The sequence below is a fragment of the Hippocampus zosterae genome, chromosome 17 (genome assembly GCF_025434085.1).
Source record: "Hippocampus zosterae strain Florida chromosome 17, ASM2543408v3, whole genome shotgun sequence".
NCBI lineage: Eukaryota > Metazoa > Chordata > Actinopteri > Syngnathiformes > Syngnathidae > Hippocampus > Hippocampus zosterae.
Window position 1 is genome coordinate 3,937,034 of NC_067467.1, and position 22,733 is coordinate 3,959,766.

Here is a 22,733-nt window from a genome sequence, read left to right on the forward strand (position 1 = left end):
GCGCAGCACACAATGCAGACATGCTTCTTGGGGGTTGGGGGGAGTTAACAGTGAGGAATGAGAAATTCTGCTGCTAGGAGTCATATTTGGTGTCTTCCAATCATCGCGACAAATTTCAGTTCAATATTTGAATGGGTCGCGCGTAGCTTTGGAAAAACAACCGTTTGATCCGACTGTATTTTCGGGATGTTTGTTTTCATTGTGCAGCTCACAGTTTGCATGCACTCCTCCAATTAAAAGTGTTAATTTGTGAGCGCATTTGTGTGTGTGTGTTTGCTGCCTGTTCTCTTTGGCAACCGCGCATGCAAAAGGTGGTAACAATGTTTCGATATTAAATTTGCTCTGCGATTGACTGCCAAGCGGTTCGAGGTGTGCTCTCATATGTATGCAAGCGCCAAGGCGCGGGCTTCAGCCAAGCCGTGACTGTAATGAGCCCAAACGGTATTAGAAAATGGACGGATATTTAATTGAGCCAACTTGATTTAACGTTGCGGAGAGGTTAGCCGAGTCGGCTTTACTGTAAAGTCGGTCTAGCAAGCTTTTTCATGGGGAATATCACAAAGTACGGCAGAGGTACTTTTCTTTGTCTTTTGGCTCATCAACAACCTTAACTTACAGCAAGTTAAAAAGCGATCGTGATCAAACTCTTTCAGGTCACCACAGTGGACAGCTTATCATGTTGTCAGGTTACAGGTTATCGTTTTTTTTAAAAATTGAATTTGTCAAATTTATGAAAGTACTACTCATCGCAGAGTGGAAGTGGGCCTTCTATTATAATGCTACGGCTCATAAAATGATTGATCACCTTTTAAGCTTTAGTACAAAAACGAAATGATCGCGTGCACGTCTCCTTTGACTTTGAGCAGTCGTTGTGGTGCACAGCACGGAAAATGTTCATTGTATGTACTTTTATCCATGTGGTGCTTATATAAAACTTGTTTGTGTGTGTGAGTGGGGGGGCGGATAAACCACAACATGACTAATAGGTCCTATTATGATTTAAGAACAATTCCCAATCAGTTTCACTGTCACCGTGTGCTGGTGCAGAAACTAAAGGACTGGTAGTAAAAGAAAGAAAGAAAGAAATGATGCTTTCCTTTTGTTCCTATGACATGCTTCGGCAATCATTCATTCATTCATTCATTCATTCATTCATCTTCCGAACCGCTTGATCCTCACTAGGGTCGCAGGGGGTGCTGGAGCCTATCCCAGCTGTCTCCGGGCAGTAGGCGGCGGACACCCTGAACCGGTTGCCAGCCAATCGCAGGGCACACAGAGACGAACAACCATCCATGCTCACACTCGCACCTAGGGACAATTTAGTGTGTTCAATCAGCCTGCCATGCATATTTTTGGAATGTGGGAGGAAACCGGAGCACCCGGAGAAAACCCACGCAGGCCCGGGGAGAACATGCAAACTCCACACAGGGAGGCCGGAGCTGGAATCGAACCCGGTACCACTGCAAGCCGACGTGCTAACCACTGGACTACCGGGCCGCCCCCTTCGGCAATCAATAAACTGTTTTTTTTTCCTGCCTTGTTTTGTTGTGCTTTCAATCTTCTTCTGGAAAGAGCATCTTGTCCGAGGATTACATACTGCTTTATGATATCGCCGGTGTGCTATTTTCATCCTTTCTAATAAATAGCCTTTAATATAATTACGCTATAAAAACAAAAGCTCTTCCCTCCGCTGGCACTTAATCCTGCCGTAGTAAGATTTAGCATAACTATGCGCCTCCAGTACATGTTTGCACACAAAGTATGCACGGTGTTGTCAGTCATTAATCAAGACGAAGATCAACACGTGATCACGCTGCTGAAAATAATCTCTTAGTCGTCTGTGTTCATTCTTCCAGTGCTCAATTGCATGGCTAGTGTCTAACGTGTGTGTGTGTGTGTGTGTTTGTAAATGTGTTTCCAGCCTTGGCTCGCCTCCACACTGGCTGCCTCATTTGGCTGCAAGTTAAAAGCATGCGGACTCCCAAGCTCAATATGTTATTTTGCATCCACTCAGGCTTCAGCTGCGATGTCCGACTTGCTGGTTTGACGTTTGGAAGGCTTGCTGGAGCCAAAAGCTTTTTTTTGGGGGGGGGGGGGGGGTGTCACTCTTACTATACTTTAATTTTTTTTCATTTTTTGCAAAGTGTGTTGGTATTTTACCCATTCGTCCCATTCGTTTGTTGGTAGATGCAAAGCTCTACTTACGTCATGTTTTGAGTTGTACAAGATAAAAATATGATGGCATGTACACTAACACTGGTTGACAACTAACTGTTTTTTTTAATCGTGTGAGCCTTTAACACGTGCACACAATTAATTGGCTTGTCTTATTTAACTTCTTTTCATGTCTTTTGAATCTTAAGAAATGCCCACTTGGTGCCACGTGCTGTTAAATTGTTTTCACCTCTTCAGAGTCAATTATACACTTCAGGAGTCCCCCTAATGTTGTTGAGCAAAAACATAAATAGAGTGATTGGGGTAAAATTGAAGTGCAAAGTTGTGTTAGGCCACACGAAAAATTAATTCATGATGGCAATCATTCCATAATACTTGGAAATTTTCTTTCGACACAAAACGCATTTAAAACGCTTATAATGTCATTGTATTGTATTTTACGCTGAAAAATAAGATTGCTTGTATTTGATTGAACTCCGCCGTTTATTCACCATCACAAATTTTAGATAAAATTCAATAAAAATAAAATCAAATAAAACTTCTTGTACATTTTTTATGCCTTTTTTTAAATGAAGTTATTTGTCCAAATGCTGCAAGATTTTACCCGAAAAGTAAGACGAAATTTAGATCACCGTGCCTTTTAATGCACAGTCATGTTGTCGATCAATTAAGTGGATTTAGCAGAGGAGCCCGCTTTCATCGCTGTGTTATACAAAGGTTTCTTAAAAATCCATTCCAAAAAAATCAATCGGGGAGGGGGGAGGGTGGGGGAATTCGATTGCAAATGTCATTTCCTTAACCCTGTTCTCATCTTCTCTTCTCAGAGCCGGGCTGAGTTGCCATGACGAGCGAGGAGTGTCCTGTGCCGCTGGGGGGCATTTCCTCGGCCGTGCCAGGGCATCGCGAGGAGTATGGCTCAGCGCAGGCTGATGACATCATCGAGGAAGTGGGTCCAGGTGACGACGCCAGCATCGGAAGTGACCTGAGCACGCTTGTGGTGCCCTTCCCCGAGCTGGCGCCCGTGGTCTTCTTCTGCCTCAAGCAGACCACCTGCCCCCGCAGCTGGTGCATCCGTATGGTTTCCAGTCCATATCCTTTCCATCGCCGGTGGAAATGCTGCTCTTTTCTTTTTTCTTTTAGTCAATAATGCTGAATGCACATTTAAGTGTTGACATTTTGCATGTGCGGTTTGTCAGGTTTAAGCTAAACTATTGGAGGAATCGGAGCTCCAGCTCTAATGAGCCGTGAGAGTGGGAATGTTTGTTTGCGTGTCAGTGCCTTGCCATCGGGTGGCAACCAGTCCAGGTTGGACCTTGCATTGGTATTTTTTTTTGTGGGAATATGGAATGGAAACTGGAGCTGTTGAGGCTCTCTGATAAGCTATTCTTCCCAAGGCGTGGTCTGTTTTAAAATGAGTATTACGAGAACAATTAGAGGCATAAGGTAATTTTCATAAAACATTTTGTAATATTCCTCTGTAAGGTCATAAAGACAATTTTGCAGCTCCTTTTAACAGTTACATTTGTTCTTGTTTGTGTGTGTTAGACGGGGCGGGTTAATTGTGTGCATCTCGACACAAAATGCATTGGCTGTTGCATTGGCATCAACTGAGGCCGTTTGTAGCCTATCAAGAAATGACAGACGCGTGTGTATGCATATCATACACCGAATTTATGTGAGAACAAGATCAGATGATCCTTGGGAAGTGTGTGCATGTGTGTGTGTGTGTGTGTGGGGAGGGGCTGGGTTCGTGTTCGGGAATGTGTGTTTATGAGAGGGTAATAAGAGGCTGTTTCACCATCTTTTGGCAGATCAATAAATCTGTCCGCCACTCAGTTAAGAGGGGCCTTCAATCTCTTTCTCTCACACGCGCACGTCTCCAATCGTCTCCCACGCCTGGATCACTTGCCTCTGATGCCGCAACCCCCGCACACAGTCCCTGTCATGAGCAACTCTTTTTACCCGCTACGGCGTACTTGACAATCCCCTTCAGGACACTTGATTGGGTACACTGACACCGCCAAATGTGAGCGGTATCTGATGGTGACGCTCCGTGTTGAAGCACACATGTGGAGAGGTTTTTTTATTTCGCAATGTATTGTGGTCATTTGCAGCGGTGTGAAATTGCATTGCCTTATACTCAATGCTGTTTTCTAACGTGATGGTCCTCTCGAGTAGATTAAGGTGGAAACAAAAAAAAAAAATGGCTCTCCAGCTTGGTGCACGGCACTTGTACACGTTACAAAGCACTCGTTTCATGCTTGGATGCACTTCTTATCCATGCCGATTATCTTGTCCAGATTTTCAACACGCCCATAGCGTGTAAATTGGGAATGAACGCAGAAACACTAGAAAGGCAGTCGTGGTTGTGGACAAATTGTTGCCTTCTTTTTGTCTTTTTTGCCCTTCTTCTTCCTATTTTATTTTAATTTTTTTCTTCTTGTCATCGCCTTTGATTGGCTCCTGCGGTGTTCATGCAGTGTCGCCGGCCTCTGTGGCCCATGATCCTCTCTGGCCAGCTTGACAGCTTGTTATCTCCATGGTGACGGATGGCTGAGGCGTTGCCAGGCTTCCCTCTTAACTGGTTCTGAGGATGGAGCACGCACCTGGGACACATCATCCACTTTCGCTCACCTTCCAGCTCCGTCTTAATACAACCTCCTCGGGGCAGATGTCTTTTCCCTCGACTTTTGCTTCACATTCTGGAAGTTTGAGTTGAACATGGCGCTCTGTGGAAGCGGGTGAAAGTGTTTTCAAAAGTATCCCCGTCTTTCGCATTCCCCGTGGTGTAGTCCAAATTCCACTCGTGCATCCAGCATCTTAGTTGGGGGGGAGGCACACATGCCGAGGAAGCTTTCAAGTGACTGTAATGACTGTTGTCGTCGCAGGCCTCAACGCTTGCACACTCTGCCTGACCTCTGTCATACGTAGCACTCTTGGAAGTCACAGCCTGTGTAATGAGCATGTACGGGGTTTTGTTTTTGCTTTTTTTTTTTTTTAAATGGCATCTTAAAAAAAATCCAATCATTTCGATGCTTTTCCATTAGAATTAAAGAGACTTCCAGGTGGTGGGTTCAACTAAAATGATTTTTTTTCCCTTTCTAATGAGCCTTGCTGTTACGGATTTAGAGATGTATTTATTTCTTGATTTCCAATCGCCAAACTGCTGTGGCGGCGGTCTGGAGGTCATTGAAAGTATTGAGGAATGGTTTGGAATGTATGCCGCGCCGATTTGCTAATTGCTACATTGTGTGCATCCGATTGGATTTGTCCTTGGGTCCATTTTGTGGGTTTCTTTATGCGTTTGCAGTTGGCTGGTTAAAAAGACGGAAATGGTCGGGAGTCATCAATCATGCTGCTGTCACAAAAGCGTGGCGCAACTCACGCAGTAGACCCTTGACAGGGAACAATTATAGTGGATGTACTGTACTTGAACACAATCGTCTAGTTTAATTTTTTTTTTTTTCAAAAGACTCGGTTCCTACATGGTCTATATTCCCTTCATTTATTATACAGGGCTGTTGTATGTTCTCTTTGAACGCTCCTTTTGCTTCATGAATCTAGACCTAGCCCACTCTCACCTTTTTAAAGTATTGCATCTGACAAATACACCATATATTAAAAAAACTAAAGCTAATACTAAAACAATGCATTTTCAGCCCTCCCACCAAAAAACTAGTAAAAACAAATGAACCTGCTCTAAAAACTAAGACAAAACTAATAACCCAATACAAAACATGGTAAATGAATTGCGTAAAAAAAAATAAAAAACAACGCCACCAAACAAACCTCAAACCATTGAAGATTTGTCAGGATGCGCGTAGATTTTATTCCGTTACGGTGTTCGGGTTTGCAGGAAGTGTGTGAGTCATTGGGGGATGTTTATGAATATTCTGCTCTTTTGATTGATCATCAGAATGTTTCCGCGGGATCCATTTGGCCACTTGCAGCACCCGCTTTGAGGTCCACCCTTCTGTAATGAATACTTATGAGTGCATTAGCAGACCAAGAAGACTCATTACAATATCAAGGAGAGGAGCAGATCGCACACGCTTTCATGGCTTTTGAGAATCTTTTTTTTAAGGTGGTCTTTGTAGCTGTACCAGGCAGAGCGTGTCATGCTATGAATGTCTGTGCAACAATTATAACAATCTCCAATGGCTCCTTCGTGTCCTTTCCCAATCGCGTCCAGAGCCAATTCTTCGGAATCTTGACTGCGTAACACATTTTCTGCATCACGGCTGCTCCTGCATCCAGTTTGCATGAAGAACTTTTGTGATTCACTCTCCCCGCAGCTGTCATGTGCGATGGTAGCCCTCACAGCGAGTTGGAAATCGTCGGCGGCATACCGCATAATGGGGGCTGCTTACAATGAGAACGAGCTCATATCCCGGACGGTAGCTGGTCACGGGAGTTGAATCGGCCTGTGTGTACATGGGAGGAACATTTACATAGCATTCATAAAACCTGTGGGGGGGGGGGGTTGTTTGTATGCGGTAACTGCACTTTGGATCGGGAAATCGCAACATTTTTCCTGACAGCGCAGGGTCTTATTTTATCCCTAAAGACAGGAGACTGAAATGGGAGGGTGAGGTCAACAGCAATGCTAACAAATGCGTGTCAACAGTGTTAAAGTGTCAACAGCAATGCTAAAGGCTCTGCGGATAAGTTGGGTATTGAAATTATCCGCGAGGGGCGGCAGAGAGGCTCCTACGATCTTGTTGGCTGTATTCGCTCGCTCTATTTTTTCCAATTCACCTTACTTTGATTCAAACGGATGATCAGGGACGCAATCATTGCAGTCATACGGCCGACGCTAGATCACAAATGAACTCAAATTGTAGAAATATGTAGTGTGGATGGATATTGTTTGCTTAGAATTAAAAATTGTCATGTCATAAACAGTTTTTTTTAAAAAAGGAGGGGAGAGGAAGAAAGCCGCTGCTCGTTGCTAATATGTATGCTAGCTATACGGTACAAGGAGGAACCGAATTAGCAAGATGGTGAACGGCAAATCAACATTTGAAAGATGGATTAAAAAATAATAATAAAAACATTGATGATGCCATGGACGGGGAGCGAGGGAAGACAAGTGAGAGATTGCTCGTTAGCATTCGCCCTCGAAAGGCAGCATGTGAGGGAGGAAGAATGAGAGTTAGCATTGTGGCAGAGTGAACTCTTGCCCAGTCCCTGTCAACACAGAGAATGGGCGGTGTGTGTATGTGTGTATGTCCACATGTGTTGTCTTTTCACCCCCTGACAGTGGAAGGGAGCTTGAAATATCTAATTACGCTAGTGACTGCAGCTTTAAGCCTCTTCCATGGGAATCGGGGTTGCCACAAAGCTTGGACTTAGACTGAGATTCGGCTCGAAGAGCCAAAACAAAAGGTCTGAGGGGGAACTAAAAAAACAGAAGAGCCAAGACGTAAGCTCTGCAAAGATGCTGTATGTCAGAGATTTTCTCGGACAAAGTTAAAGAAATGACTCGGCAAACAGGAAAATTGTCTTCAACATGGGCCGCAGCGGATCTCTGAGAGCGAACGACGGTTAGTTGCTTCGCGTTCGAACTTCTATTGTAAAATACAAGAAAGACGCTGCCCCAGAGATTTGCATACGGCGCCCCCTGGCCTCTCGGTAATGATCTGAAAGAGTTGGTGACCACCACATACCTCGCGGAATGGCCCCCGCTTTGTCACTGTCAAACACACACGCCAACGTGCACACAAATTACGCCCCTCCTATATAAAACACACACAATCCCTGCTGTCAGATATACAGTATGTTGCACATATATGGATCATGGTCAACCCAAATCCTTTCTTTGTGTTCTTCGTCTAGAAGTGCTGCGTGCACGTTGTCGGGGCATATGTGTCAGGGCATAAGCTGAAACTTCTCTGACCGGTGAGAAAAGCTCGGCGCTAAGTTGCGTGCGCACGTGTTGCGTAACGTCGAAACATAGCTGACTGCTGAGATCCGCGGCTCAAATGAGTCTTACAGCTCAAGTCATTAAACGCCGGCTTTAAAAGTTAACGGCCACATGTGTTGCTCAAAGTCGCTGACCCCTTTGAGTTTCCTTCTAAAAGTGAGAATCCTAGCAGGGGGGGGTCGGGGGGGGGGGGTCATGTCAGGCAAGCACAGCCCCCCTGACGTAAAGAAGGCCACAGTGAAACCCGGCTTAGAGTGTTGGGGGTGGAAGGGAGACAAAGAAATAGCGGAGTGATACAGCGACACATTTCATCAAATGGCTTAATGACCACAAATGGGATAGCGATTAGGAAATGGAGTGCGGCTTTGCTTATTTCCAGGCCCGCTCCGTGTGAGGGAGGCTGATATCGTCTCCACTCTGTCACACTCTTCTTGTCTGGTGATTCTGAATGTGTGGGAGCATGACGATGTCATCATTTTACACTCTGTGCACACAGGCAGAGGAGACTGCAACAAAAAAAAAAAAAAAGTGTGTCAAACTTGGGAGTTCAAGTCACCATGTGCTGCACCCGGCGTGTGTGGCAGGACTTTTTTTTTTTTTAATTGTTGGATTAATTGGAGTTAATCTTCGTAGTCATTTGTTCATATGTTGTTGTTGCCGTGTTGTATTATTTTGTGATTATGACTTCAAGATGGCGCCGCGGGAGTGGCTGCCTTTACAGCAGCTCCTATACTTTTTCTTCTTCTACTTTCTTACATCCTACATTCGGTAAATAATTATATTTCAATAGGACGTATTTTATAAAAGTCCCGCCCTCAGCACTATTGTGACATACGGACACCTTAAGAAACGGAAAGCCCTAGTAAGAATCCGGCGACTTCTTTAAAATTGTCAGGGCACTTATTTGCCTGACATTTTTACATGATTATATCGATCATAAGAGAGATCCATTCGGCTATCGTATCATAACACATTCGAATTGTTTTTTTTTTTTTTTTTTTTAACGATCCCGATATTGTCTGTTCATTCACCAATGGGAGCCACAGAGCAGACACATCAATTATTCCACACACCACAAATCTGTAATTTGTGCCTTTGCCTCGTACTTTACGGGCACGTAATAGTTGTGGGTATTGTTATGGTAGCCATTTTTACCTCCGGTATGTGCAAAAGCCAATTCTTTTTATTTTCGCCTTTGATGGTTGGGATGAGTGTGTGGAGAGGCATCGAGCATTAGAACCTATTCGATTTTGTTGCCAATCTTGATTTGTATTTTTATTTTGTCGAGTCGCGTGATTAAAAATTAATTCCTCTGAGCACACCGAACCACCTGCTGTGCTTAAAGTCAAACCCTTACGCTGTTTCGCTCGTGAACGAAACTTGACAATGCATTTTGGTTTCCTGGCAAGGGATTTAGAAGTGTGTGTGTGTGTGTGTGTGTCTCCTGTTGGCTCTCATCCCAGTTCAAGAAATGACACCTGAGCCGGTCGTGAAAACCTGTCAAGACTCATCACTCGTTACATGATTTGGCCTGTGCGTGTTTTACTTTAGCCTTTTATTTGGAGACGAGCGAGCCAGCAAGCAGCCCTGGAATTGAGGATGCAACATCCTTTGTTTCTATTCAATAAATAAAACCTCGGGAAGCTATTTTAAGAAATGTTGTGCGAGTTGCTGTGATCTTTGTCGGGTTGAGGATTAAAAAGATGGTTTCTTGTTTGAAGTAGCCTGCGAAATGCGTTGCTCGGTCAATTCTTCTCCATTTGAATCTGCACGCTTGTTTTTTTTTTTCTTCCTCGTGTCCATTTGTCTCCTCCTGAGCGTTGAGGGCATGGGTTGGTGTGTGCTTGTGCGTGCTCGTGCATATTGAGCTTGCCTGTACCTGAGCTTGCCAACATGCAGAGATGCGATCCCGCAGAGAAACGGTCTCTGTCAGGGCCTATTAATATCAGTGAAAGCGTTTGAGCTGCAACAACTGACCTTGGTAATGCTTCACTTAACCAAGTGAGCTCATCCAGCCGGCATCACATTGCGGTCTTTATTCTCGATTTTATTTACTCTCGAAATTGGACGCCAAGAAGGAGGCGGTACAATGTGCACAAATATACACTTAAGGACTAGTTTCTGGATGTCAAGTACCTCTGCGGTGACCAATACTGTCCCGTTCTGAGTGAGCCTAGAATGAAACCGACTCTTCATTCGATTGCGATCCACCCCTGCTCTTCCCCAGTTCAAGATACGAAATGACTTTGGGCTGATTTTTGAACCCGGCCATGAATTATTTCGTTCAGTCTCCGAAACATTCATCCCGCAAGAGTCAAACCAACTCGTCGTAAATCGCCTTGCGGTTGAGAGTCTGAACACCCCACGCCGTCATGCTTTGACTCGGCTGTCCGCTCGCAAACTCTTGACATTGCCTCAAGGGAGGATTAAATCCAAAATCGGCCAGAGAAGTGTGGCGCTGTCTGGGAGGCCCAGAGAGAGAGAGAGAAAGAAAAAAAACAGATTGATAAGGGAAAGCCTTTGCTGCTTAAACAAACCAAAAAAAAAAAAATGAGCGAATGCAGAAGATATGTTTTGTGCCGTTTCAATTGTAATGGTTACATAATGGAGAGGGATAACAAAAGGTGTTTGTACAGTGATGCTATTTATGTTAGCATCTGCTCGGCAAAATTAATGGTGCGTATAATTGATATTTTATTACTTCTCGTACTGCCTACTGGTAATATTGTGTGCTGAGCAGTCTGACACTTTCCCATAGCACATAAAATTCCACTGCTATGGTTATGACAGTTTTTTTTTTTTAACCATCAAGTGCACCCTCCTTCTGTTATGACATCCCAAAAACACAACGACGACCAAAGCATGCGGACTTGTCGTTCTTTTGCGAAGAATAGGTGACCACCGTTTCGAGATTTCACCCTTTGATCGTCCGATGACAACCGGTGCATGTGGGGACCTGCGCAGATGTGGGAGTAACACTGTCAGTTTGTGGGACTGTTGCAAAGTCTCTGTCACCGTTTGACAAACTGTATCGTGGCTGCCCAAGGCTCAAATTTTCACGCGGGCTCCAAGTCGGCAAGTGGCATTTCCAATATCCTTGCAGAATGTCTGAGATCATGTTTGGCAAGCGCCGATGCGTGACCTTTGTTTATTTTTCACTGTTTTGTTTCGGTCTTGGCAAGCTGGCCTCGTGGGGGGGGCATTCTTCCGTTTCATAATGAGATTGGTGCAGATTGGTAGACGGGAGCTTGTGTTGTGGCAGGAAGCAATTTCCAAGGCATTTCATGTTTTAAAAAAGGGATGACTCTTCAAGAAAATGTCGCCAGACAACAGAAGCAAGTGCCCCGTGTTTTTTTTTTTTTTTTTTGCGGGGTCGTGCCAACAGCCTTTCGTTAAGGCCTTGACTCGGCTTGTCATTCTGCTTCGTCTGCGTCCTCGGCCTCCTCGCCGACTCAACCAAGCATGAGGAACGAAGACCAGAGGGGACGTGGGGACAAATTACTGGCTCCATTTTGCTGTTTGTGTGTGTGTGTGTGTGCACGCGTTACAAATGAATTTTTGGGAGACAGATGTGTGTTGAATCAAGGCGTGTTATCGGAGCGGGCTCGTGTCAGGTGTTGATTCCTAAAGACAGGTACATTGGCTGCTAGTGTGTTGACATGCTCATAATGGACTTGCCAAGTCTGGCGGGCACACGCGTCGGCGAGGACGGAAAAAGTTATTCGAGCTTAAACTCCCCCCCCCACCCCCCCTCAAATGAAAAAGTCATTTCACTCCGTCCTGTTTGCGCTTAATCTCAGTGTCCTAATTTAGCCTGAGCTTAACCTCGAGGTTGAGATAGAAAAGAGGCTGCTATGCATTATTGAGTCACTTGCTTCATTTCGCTTCTTGCAGCACTCACGGATTAATATTGTAGTAGTCTGATAAGGACAAAACACGGTGGGGGAGATGGGCTATGTTGACTCGCTCAAGATATTTTGCTCACCCTCTGAATGATTTTGCCAAAAGGGCTGCGAGCAAAGTCAACTCGCAAACAAATAATTCGCAGGTCAGGCTGAAAACTACTTAAAGGTTCAGCATGTCCTTTTAACCACGACTGAATCTCAAGTGGTTGTGTGTGTTTTTTTTTTTCTGAGCTCGCGGCTATCAAGATTTTCTCAAGTGAACCAACTGAGGGAAATATAATGGAGAATTGTTGTTCCAAAGGTCAATATCAAACACGTATTTATTTAAGATGTAACACCTCTGTTTTGAACAAACGGCCTCGAGTACTGGAAACTTGCCTTGTCCGGTTGGGTTTTCTTTCGACTTCACAAATTCCAACCGTGTGCTTGCTCTTGTTTTGGGAGATGACGATAATGACTTTTTCATTGATGCATTTTCAAGCCTATTTTTTGCAGCACAAGGTTGTCTCACTTTAAAACCGACTTGATCGCTACTTCTTCCAGCTCTCCCCGGGGGATCCCGAGTCGTTCCCAGGCAAGCTGAGTGACATAGTCTCTCCAGCGTGTCCTGGGTCTTCCTCGGGGTCTCCTCCCGGTGGGACATGACCGGAACACCGCACCGGGGAGGCGCTCAGGAGGCATCCGAATCAGATGCCCAAGCCACCTCATCTGGCTCCTCTCGATGTGGAGGAGAAGCGGCTCGACTCTGAGCCCCTCCCGGATGACTGAGGCATTAGCTCGACAAATGCTGACCGAAGCCACTAAGTGACGAATGAGGCGCGTTTGGAGGGGAATGCTAGTTTCAACGAGCGTTTAAGTTGACTCAATGGTGATCATTTGTGATGCTTTTAAAGTTATTGGCTTGCTCTCGTGGGCGGAGAGGTTGACGCCCGTGCGAGGCGTGATCTAAAAATGGATTTTTTTGCTGAGATCTCGAATCACAGGCTCGAAATTTTGCGTTCGCTCACTTTAAAGCAGCGGAAATGTTTCTCGCCTCTGTTGTTTCGGTTTTCCTCACCAACAATCAACGCTCTCATCCCCTAAACGTATGCTAGTTTCCAAGAGACTATGTCACTGCTGACGAAGCGACGTAAGCCTGAATTGAGGTAACGGAGAGACCGACGCGTGGCTGCCGAGAGTTTGAGGGCTGGCGAGGACGGCCGCATATCAGATTAGAAGATGACTCGTCCCTGCAGATGTCAGCGGCGTGGCCCTCGTGTTGCGTCTCGCTTTTCATCTTCTCGCTCTCCTTCCTCTGTGCGCAATCCTCTGACCCCCGTGTCGAATTCAAGCTAATGGCTTGTATACTCTCGCCAGTGAGCCGTCAAATTCTCCACTCTGAATGCCTTTGCCTTCCCGCTCCTCTCCTTATTTCTTGCCAAAAAAAATTCTCAATGCCAGACAAGCCATTTGTTTAAGGATTCCTTTTCAGCCACGCTCACCTTTGTTGCTCCGTCGCATTCTTTTGACTTTGCAACACTCTCGCTGTTGCACTGACTCATGTTTTGCCCCACACACAGACCCGATACACACATGGCACAATACGTAGCGGCTTTTATTTCCCCATGCTATCTGCAGAACATTCGGCTTCACTTGCTGCAGCAATGTACTGGGGCAAGGCACCTGCTGTGTTGAGCTGATATGAGGGAAGAGAGAGTGGGACAGATGTGCGCACACACACACACACACACACAATTTACTGGCATTCCAAATGCCTAGATATGGCTGAGAAATGTAATCATGGCTCCTAACCAGATAACCTGCTCACGGTTGCCAGTCTGTATAGTTTAACCGCCTGCCCAGACTTGTGCCCATTATGAAAAAAAAAACACGTGGACAGACGCACACAGTTGGTCTCGTCTCATTGTCTGAAGGAAACCCGCCTTTGTGTATTTGGCCTTCTAAGTATGTTTTCAAGTACCGTATTTTCCGCACTATAAGGCGCACCTAAAAGTATTCAATTTCCTCAAAAGTTGATAGCGCGCCTTATATATCAATATGGATCAATATTCCGATTTCTTGACGTAGTATTTGAAATATTCAGTTCAGTGCTTTGATACAGCTCCAGCGGTTGTGGAAGCTCGATATATATAAAGTTGTATTGAATTGTATTCCCTTTAGCATAGCTCCAGCTAGTGGATGAATAACGCAACAGCAGCCACTATTGTAACTTCAATTCCATGCGTCTCATAATGCGGTGTGCCCTATACTGGACGTAGTATTTTAAATATTCCGTTCCGTGCTTTGTTGCAGCTCCAGCGGTTGTGGAAACTCAATATAAATCAAGTTGTATTAGATTGTATTTCCTTTAGCGTAGCTCCAGCTAGTGGATGAATAACGCAACTGCAGCCACTATTGTAACTTCAATTCCATGCGTCTCATAATGCGGTGTGCCCTATACTGTACATGAAAACAGTTTAAAATAGGCCATTATACCGCAGATCGGAAAATACGGTCGATACTTTGATGTGGAAAAACGTTGTTTTCCAATACAGCAAGTTTATCAGCGCTGCTCGCCTTCCCCTATTTAACAGGAAGCGATAAGAGGACCAAATAATTGAACACCTGACTTCGGTCCATATGTTGACACAAAGAAACTTTGAGGATTTACGATAAATATTTATCCGGGAACTGCATTCTTAACTGGGAATGGGAGATTTTTTTTTGTGATGGGATTTATTGATCTTTCGGTATGATGCAGTGCTGCTTAACACCGCTGCAAGCAACTACAATAACATGTAGATCAAAATTGTAGGCAATTCGAAAGTGATCGTTGTGTATGTCCTGACAAACATGAAATCCTGGTTCGATATAAATCAACTCGAACCATCGGAAATGAATTTGTGTGGACGGCCGTCGGAATGCGAAATCAACAAACTTGTGAATATGCTGTCCAGTGATTGTTATACAAGCTGCTGTGTCGTTTCCAAACTTTCAAAGGCTGCATGTCTGGTGCAGCCTGATGCACGCAGCCACAGGGCGACAGCTGCCACCTCCCAAAAAACGCCTTGCCACTCTAGCTGCCAACTCGATTTGAACAATGTCGCTGGAAAATGTATCAACGCGAAGTCAAGCCCGGTCGGAGATGCAGAAAGTACACCCGAGTGCATTTGAATTTCGTAAACAAAGATCTTCCTAGCAGAATTGTTTCAACCGCCTCTAGCTGTCTCTTTCTTGGTGTCTGCGCAGCAGCCGTCGCTCCTGACTTAGTAATACGCCGTATTTATTGACATTTTCGGGGGTGTATTAATTTAAGAACGTTCATGATCGTGCTAGTAGTTTGAAATTAGTCTTGCACCACCAATATTGAACCTGTGGCTAACATTGTGTCAATACTAAGCGATAATTCAATGCGGAGGCCCAAATACTTCTAATAATCCATTTTCGCCGAAAGTTAATGAGTGGTTTTGCTGAGACAAGCACGGGTGACGGGTGAAGAATATTAAATTGCTCCATGGCCAAGAGGATGATGGTTCACTTGTCATTCTGCTTGCACCGCTGCGTGCGCGTGTGTTCCTTTGACCCACAGGGATGTTGCAAAGTGTTGAGATGAGAACGGTGCGACCCAAAGAGTCTTTGGTCACCATTAAGTGTGGGTCATTCTATGAAGCGGAGAAGTGAAGGGGGGGGGGGTATGCTCCAAGATTGACCCGAAATGCATGCCATTGAACGTGGCACCTTGGTCCGAATTGGACAGAGCTTTTCATTTTCATATTGGGACCTGGCTAGAAACCTCAAGTTCCATTCCTACAAAAATTTAATAAATATCTACAGTACATATCTGTATATGTATTGTTTACCCCCCTGTTCAAAAGGCTCTCTTGCATAACAAATGAAGTGCAATAACTCATTTTGTGCAACTTCAAATCTCCCCCGCTTTAAAAAAGAAACGAGACAGAATGATTGAAAACAAAACTGCTGGTTGTATTTCTGAAATACACACATGCCGTCGCTATATAAAACTGGCAAATTTTCTCAAAGTTTTTGGCAGGCTATATACATTTGTATATCTCTACTGTGTTACAATTAGGTGCGAGTCTTTATTGAGATTGCACTTTAAACCGCTTATTTTGCCGCAACCTGTGGAAGCCCTTTTCAGTGGGGTGAAAAAAAAAAGGAATGAAACACACCCAGCTCCTAAATTGGTTCACGCACCATTGCCCTCCATTTTATTATTGTGATGATTAGAATAGCTTCCCCCCCAGGGCTGCCGGCATAAAATTGAAGCTCTTTGGTTACCTGAATGCGCAGCGGGGCGACAAAAAGAAATCACAATACAAAGTGGGAAGATTTGGTCAAAAGGGAAAACGCTGCGTTTCGCTCCACTCGGAAGGCCCCAAAACGGAAGAAAAAATAGGACGAAAAAGACGAGTCTCTGATAAGAATCTGGATTGACGTAGAACGGCAGGTATCCAAATTGGTCGTGGCAGGACGGGAAGCTCGACGTAAAGCAGAGGTGACGAGGAGATGAAGACAACGTTACGCTAGCAGGTGAGCGATCTCACAAAATGATTTAGGACAAGGGCTTGCGAAATCACCAAGCAAAAGAGTCCTGGTGTCGCGCTGCTCAAGTTTCCCGGAAACATGACCTGAGCAGACCTCCGCTAGCTTACTGGGATCAATTTGTTGTGTCGTGTATGCAATCTTTTTTCACAATTAAAAAAAAATGTCATCGTTGTTTATGAATTGATAGAGTGCTGTATCCCAGTGTACAAGCCGTTCCATCCTTAACCCCCCAGCCTTGTGAGTACATGGTTCGAGAGGATTAGCATCATGGTCATCTTGCTCAACTGTGTGACACTCGGAATGTACCAACCCTGCGAGAACATCGACTGCACTTCGGACCGCTGCCAGATCCTTCAGGTAAGGTTGGCCGTCTAATTCCCCGGCTTTGGGTTACAACGCGGGGGGCGGGGGGGGGGGGGGGGGGGGGGGGGGGGGTGTTACAATCAAATGATCACAAAATGAAACTGGGACGGAGGGATGGACTTCATGGAAGGCAATTTGTTAGCAGCTGTCAATGAGGATGTTATTTTGGGCCTTTATTTTGGTGAGTGGATTTTCTCACATCAACATCAATCTTCAATTGATGGCCAGGCAAAACTCCAAAACTGCCATTTGAAAGATTGGATCCGGATCTGATCCATATTGTACATACGATAGGTTTAACTGGATTCAAGACATTGGTCATATGCAGAGAAACTGTATCCCCCCCTCCCACCCCCCCTCAAAATCTGTTTCACAACATTACATTCTGTCTGCTCGGCTCTGTTAAAAGTACAAACACGAATGCAGTTGGCCCTGAATGTTTTCTTCCATGTTGCGTTCTGGAGTATATGAATTTAGCATCATTCACAGATCCATTTCTGCGCCGGTGATGCGTCTTCCTCTGTGTATTCCAACATCCCACACAACAACTCCTTTGCCTTTATCTGGCCGATTGTTTCCTGAGGTAGTCCAGGTGCCTCTTTTAAAAGCAATGGCAGAGATTTTGCTGATAATGCTCTTATAGTTCCGAATAAGTGCGGCCCTTGACAGTTGCTTTGGTCAAACATGGTCTCGACTTTCAAAGTAAAGGCGTAAAGTAAAAAATCATGAGTTGAGGGAAACTTTTTTTTAAAAATAAGAGTGCGGATATATAATTTGCATAACTTGCATTCCTGTGCATCAGTACCGATGCATGCCCAATAAAAAAAAAAAGAAAATGTAATTTTTCTGAACGTTAATGTGAATTTGCTCCCCCTTGTAAAACTGTACCCATAATACATTCACATGATAGCCATTAAACGTTTAATATACACAATAACTGCGATAAAGTCTTGAGGGAGTGTGCATGAGACAAGGAAAAAGCAATTATATTTCAATGAGGATAAGGACGCCGATACGGGACGTATTTTTACATCTGGTCGTCATCCTCCATAAACCAGGAAGTAGCTTGTCGTCTAACAAAACAGATGGACAAATAAAAACAAATACCACACTCAATGAATTTTCACTTTTATTAACAGCTCAGCTTTGGTGGAGAACTACGCGCTACTTTTTACAAATCACCTGACCCGTCCGCGGTGATCTTCATGACATTGCTGAAACAGCATACGGCATCTTAACGTCAGTTAGCAATTTTAAAAAAAACGTAGTCCCTCCCTTTCTGCTCTTATTTGTATCTGAGTGTGAAATGACTCCTTTGGCTCATCTCAAGTGTCGCTCATTTGCCGCATGCAATGGATATGCCATACATCTTTGTGTTTCTACATCAAAATCTCAGTGACCTACTTTCTGCATCATCTCCTTCCTGTTCCCAAATAGCAGCATATGAGGGAGCTTCCACATCGAGCTCCCCTTTCACATCATGAAAGGGCCCTTGACACACGACACCCTCGCTCTCTTTACAAATCGTGTTGATGATTAAACCTGATAGGGCCGACTGGAAAAAAAAAAAAAAGCTGGTGGTGGTGACAAATCGCGACGGTGAATTCACCGCCTCTTTCGCTTGGAGCCGAGCGCAACGTGAGGCGCAGCTAATGTGGGATTACACGTGAGGGGTGGCAGGCTGCATTATTTATCAAAACATCATTTAAACAGCTGATGAGACTCATCTTTTCCTCTCCCCCATTCAAAATCTGGAACCTCTGCTGATGTCTGACTTGTTAGCGCCATTTCATGTCCAATTATCGTGAGCGCACTATTTGCGCACCACCACCAAATAGCCACTCATAAAACTATTTTTTATTAAGCAATTCTGTGCGGCCCGATACAATAGCTTGATCAAACTTCTGCCTTTATGAGAAAATAATTAATTCAACACAATTTTTTTTTATTTTAATTTTTTTACTGCAGTTGTAGAATTGCAGCGGATCACACGGATGTTTCTCCTATTTTGTCCCTATTTTGTCGGTATTGTAAATAAGCTGAATAAAACATTACCAAATCAGCAAAAGCTTGTTTGACCATTAAAAAGAGAATTTATACATACACATATACTGTATATATATATAAAATATTGTTCCCAGGGGCGGACTATCGTATCCTATAACCGTCGAAACGAATTGGGCTTATAAGTATGACGCGTTGAAGTCGATTACCCTGAAATATATTTTGAAAACCAACCGGTACGGGTCTTTTGCGCCTTCTACGACTGCCCCCGTTCTAAAACCGTCAACAAACTTTTACAGGTGTCTGATGAAAAGGAAGGACACCTTGTTGCTAGATTGTCAGCCTCCTGGCTCGTTTTGTAGCTTTATGACCCTCTGATAGTTTTTGCTGCTGCCACCGGACCGGGCACCAACAACGGCTACTGTCTGATGAAACTTGAAATGGTATTTGATTAAAAAAAGTGAGCCGGCGACTTGAAATTGGCAATTTGCCGAGTACATCGGGTTTTGAGAGATGTAGTAAGATCTCGGATCAATACTAATACCAATGAAAGTAATGAGGCTTCAAACACCCGAGACGCGTAAAAGTCATGTTTCGACTTATACACAATTAGAGAATTAAATAAGATCTAAAAATGCGGTGCCGTGAGTACACATGAGGAGCTATTCAATATATTCAACTGGGTGAACAAGATCAAATAATCAGACTTTATTTTATACGATGAGGAAAAGAGTCAATCTTGGAATCGGGACTTGAATAAAAGAGCAAACTGTGCTACAACAGCAAAACTAAACGCACTCCAATTCCTCATCATTTCCCTTCTCTCGTGGCTTAAGGCCGCGCGCGCTCGTCTTGAAAACGTTTCCGAGGACTGAGGGAAGTTCTCTCCACACGTGAAGGATATAATTACTGGATGCGTCCACCTTGCTCTCATCTGTGTTGTGCGCCCCGCCGCGGGCTACGCTTGACGCTTTGGTTTGTCATTTATCTGCTGCCTGAAACCTCCCAACGGTAATAATTGGAAAGTATTGGTGGAAAATCTTTTTTTTTCCCCCTCCCCATTGCAGCGTGTGTATTTGTTGAGCCCACAAACTCAATTCTTGGGGCATCCGCCGCTGCTCCAAGCTACGTTCACTCCGGTTGTCCCATATATTCCCTAATTTTGAGGGGCTAAATGATGATAGAAGCAGCCCGCTATTGGGGGGGGGATAAAAAACGCTATAACTGGCAACGGCTGAGTGCTAATGTCACCCGGGGATTGTGCTTACTCAAGCAAACTTTACCGCCGGCGTAGGATGTGAACCTGGCGAGGCACTTACATTCCAATTTATTTTACCGAACGTCAAAATGATACGTTTGCAAGGGAAAAAACAATGTTGAGTACAGTTGTAATGAAGCCTTTTTGTCACAATGCCGGCGGTTTTCGCAATACAAAAAGTCTACGCCGCCATGTTACTTCACGCAAAGATCTCGTCGGTGAGCGAGGGCATTTTTTACATTTTCGGTCGCGGTATCACCGTCCGAAAACTTCTCAAGGATATATCGCTACCAATCAAAAACGGATAAGATATTCATTAGAGACTGGATCTGAGTGTGTGGATGCCACACAGCCTGGGAATTGAATAAAGAAGCCCCCCTCACCCCCCCCCCCCCTCTGTCATCATCAAAAAAGCCAAACACTCGGCATATCCGCCAGCCTGCCGGCTATGACTGACTCAAATAAAGAAATTCCCTTGAATGACTCAGGGTATTAGTAAGGCTGGAAATAGTCGTACAGCCTGAAGCCCCACAAAAATATATATATATTTTTTATCCCCTCCAAAAAAATAACAATAGCAGGCTTACTTTGTGATGTACAGTATAACAATGAAACGTGGGAATGAATTCTCACACCCTATTCCTTACTTCCTCGTTTTTCACAAAGACTTTGGCCTTTTTTCCCCCCTTTTCGAGGTTCACGTTTTGAAAGTTTGGGCTTTCGCGCAGTTGTCGTCTACAAAATTGCCCCTTTTAAGCCGTGCCGTTTTTTTGGGATATGAGACTGTAAATACACGTTTCAATCACATCTTGTCATTTTGTGCTCTGACGTTGAGCAGTTGGCAAGCGGCGGTATTTTAAAGACAGTCGGATGGAAATAACGAACCCACAAAAAAAAAAAAATCCCCTGTGATGTGCGGTGTGAACTTGTCTTAAAAAGTGGTAAAATTGCCCTATTCAAGTCGAAAATTGGTCAGGGATTGTTGTGAGACCTTTGACTTGTGGAAAAAAAAAAAAAAAGCTCAGTGCGGAATCAAAACGCATTCCCTCTCCTGACCTAGAAAATGTGCCGCAAAGAAATAAGGAAAAGAATTGTTGCGTATACACTTCACGACACAACTCTTTTTTTTTTTCTCACAGGCCTTTGATGCCTTCATCTACATCTTTTTTGCACTGGAGATGGTGGTGAAGATGGTGGCCCTTGGGATCTTTGGTCGTCACTGTTACCTGGGAGATACTTGGAACAGGCTGGACTTCTTCATTGTCATGGCAGGGTAAGCTGCACCATGCATGTTCCCCTCTTAAGACATTTGAGCATTCATTCATTCATTCATCTTCCGAGCCGCTTGATCCTCACTAGGGTTGCGGGGGGTGCTGGAGCCTATCCCAGCTGTCTTCGGGCAGTAGGCGGGGGACACCCTGAATCGGTTGCCAGCCAATCGCAGGGCACGCAGAAACGAACAACCATTCGCACTCACACCTAGGGACAATTTAGAGTGTTCAATCAGCCTGCCATGCATATTTTTGGAATGTGGGAGGAAACCGGAGCACCCGGAGAAAACCCACGCAGGCCCGGGGAGAACATGCAAACTCCACACAGGAAGGCCGGAACTGGAATCAAACCCGGTACCTCTGCACTGTGAAGCCGACGTGCTAACCACTGGACTACCGGGCCGCCTCATTTGAGCATTTAAACGACATTATTGGAATTTTTAACGGAATGTAATTTTAACCAGAAATGTTTACATCTTAGTCTATTTCCTGTAAAACTCTCAAGTCCAAGTACGTTTAATGGAAATGATGGGGCGGAAAAGTGCTTTGTTCACAAAGGAAGATCAACTATAATGCAAACGGCGAAGCGAGCACGTTGCTAATTTGACAGTTAAGTCCCTGCAGCGTTGAGCATTTTGCTTCTTAAGGCTTCTTCCTCGCTGTCAAAGCTGCGTCTTCTCCCGGGGTCTTCCCCACTGTCGGTTTCTCCTGACGCCTTTTCCATACCGTTGTGAACATATACACACACACACACAACGTGTAATAAAAGCATGCAGTACTTTCCGCAGGAGGTTTGAGGCAAGCCACTAATTACTTTCTTAAACGCTGATTGACGTGGACAGCATGGAGCACACACACACTTTGGACACACGCAAGGACAGTAGAGTGCTACACTCTGAGGCACAGCTACAATATTTAATTTATCCAATTGTAGCGCGGATATAATGGGATCATTAATCTGGCGACTCCGAATTGTTTTGTCGGTGTACGAATCGACTTAACTACCGCCTCCTAAATCGTAATGCCTTGAAACATTCCCTGAAAGTTTGAAGAAAATCAGTTGAGAACCGCGCCCGGTGGAGCAGCAGCGGCAGCTCAAATGTTTCGTGGTCCCCTCGCTTGCTGGCGGATGCAATTAGTAGCTTGAGCTGTTGCCTGTCAGCTGCGGGCTACAACAGTTCAAACCTTTGTTGCGACTGCTCCGACTCAAGTGTGAGCCGCTGTCAAGTTGATGAGTCAATGCTGTCGTGAAAATCAGACAGGTTGCCGTGTGTTCCTAAAATAGT

The 22,733-nt window shown here is 44.6% G+C and overlaps 1 protein-coding gene across 3 annotated transcripts in view; it reads left to right on the forward strand.

Annotated features, from left to right (window-relative positions):
• Positions 1-22,733, forward strand: part of cacna1ia (calcium voltage-gated channel subunit alpha1 Ia) — an 86,484-nt gene that overhangs the window by 21,704 nt on the left and 42,047 nt on the right. For 2 of the 3 annotated variants that reach the window (XM_052049353.1, XM_052049354.1), the window contains exons 2-4: positions 3,000-3,263; positions 16,796-16,908; positions 21,316-21,449. In XM_052049353.1, coding sequence (XP_051905313.1) covers positions 3,017-3,263; positions 16,796-16,908; positions 21,316-21,449 — 494 coding nt within the window. In that variant the 5' untranslated portion in view covers positions 3,000-3,016. Of the gene's footprint in view, positions 1-2,999; positions 3,264-16,085; positions 16,537-16,784; positions 16,909-21,315; positions 21,450-22,733 lie in introns of those variants that run through there. The other variant, XM_052049355.1, reaches the window with a different exon arrangement.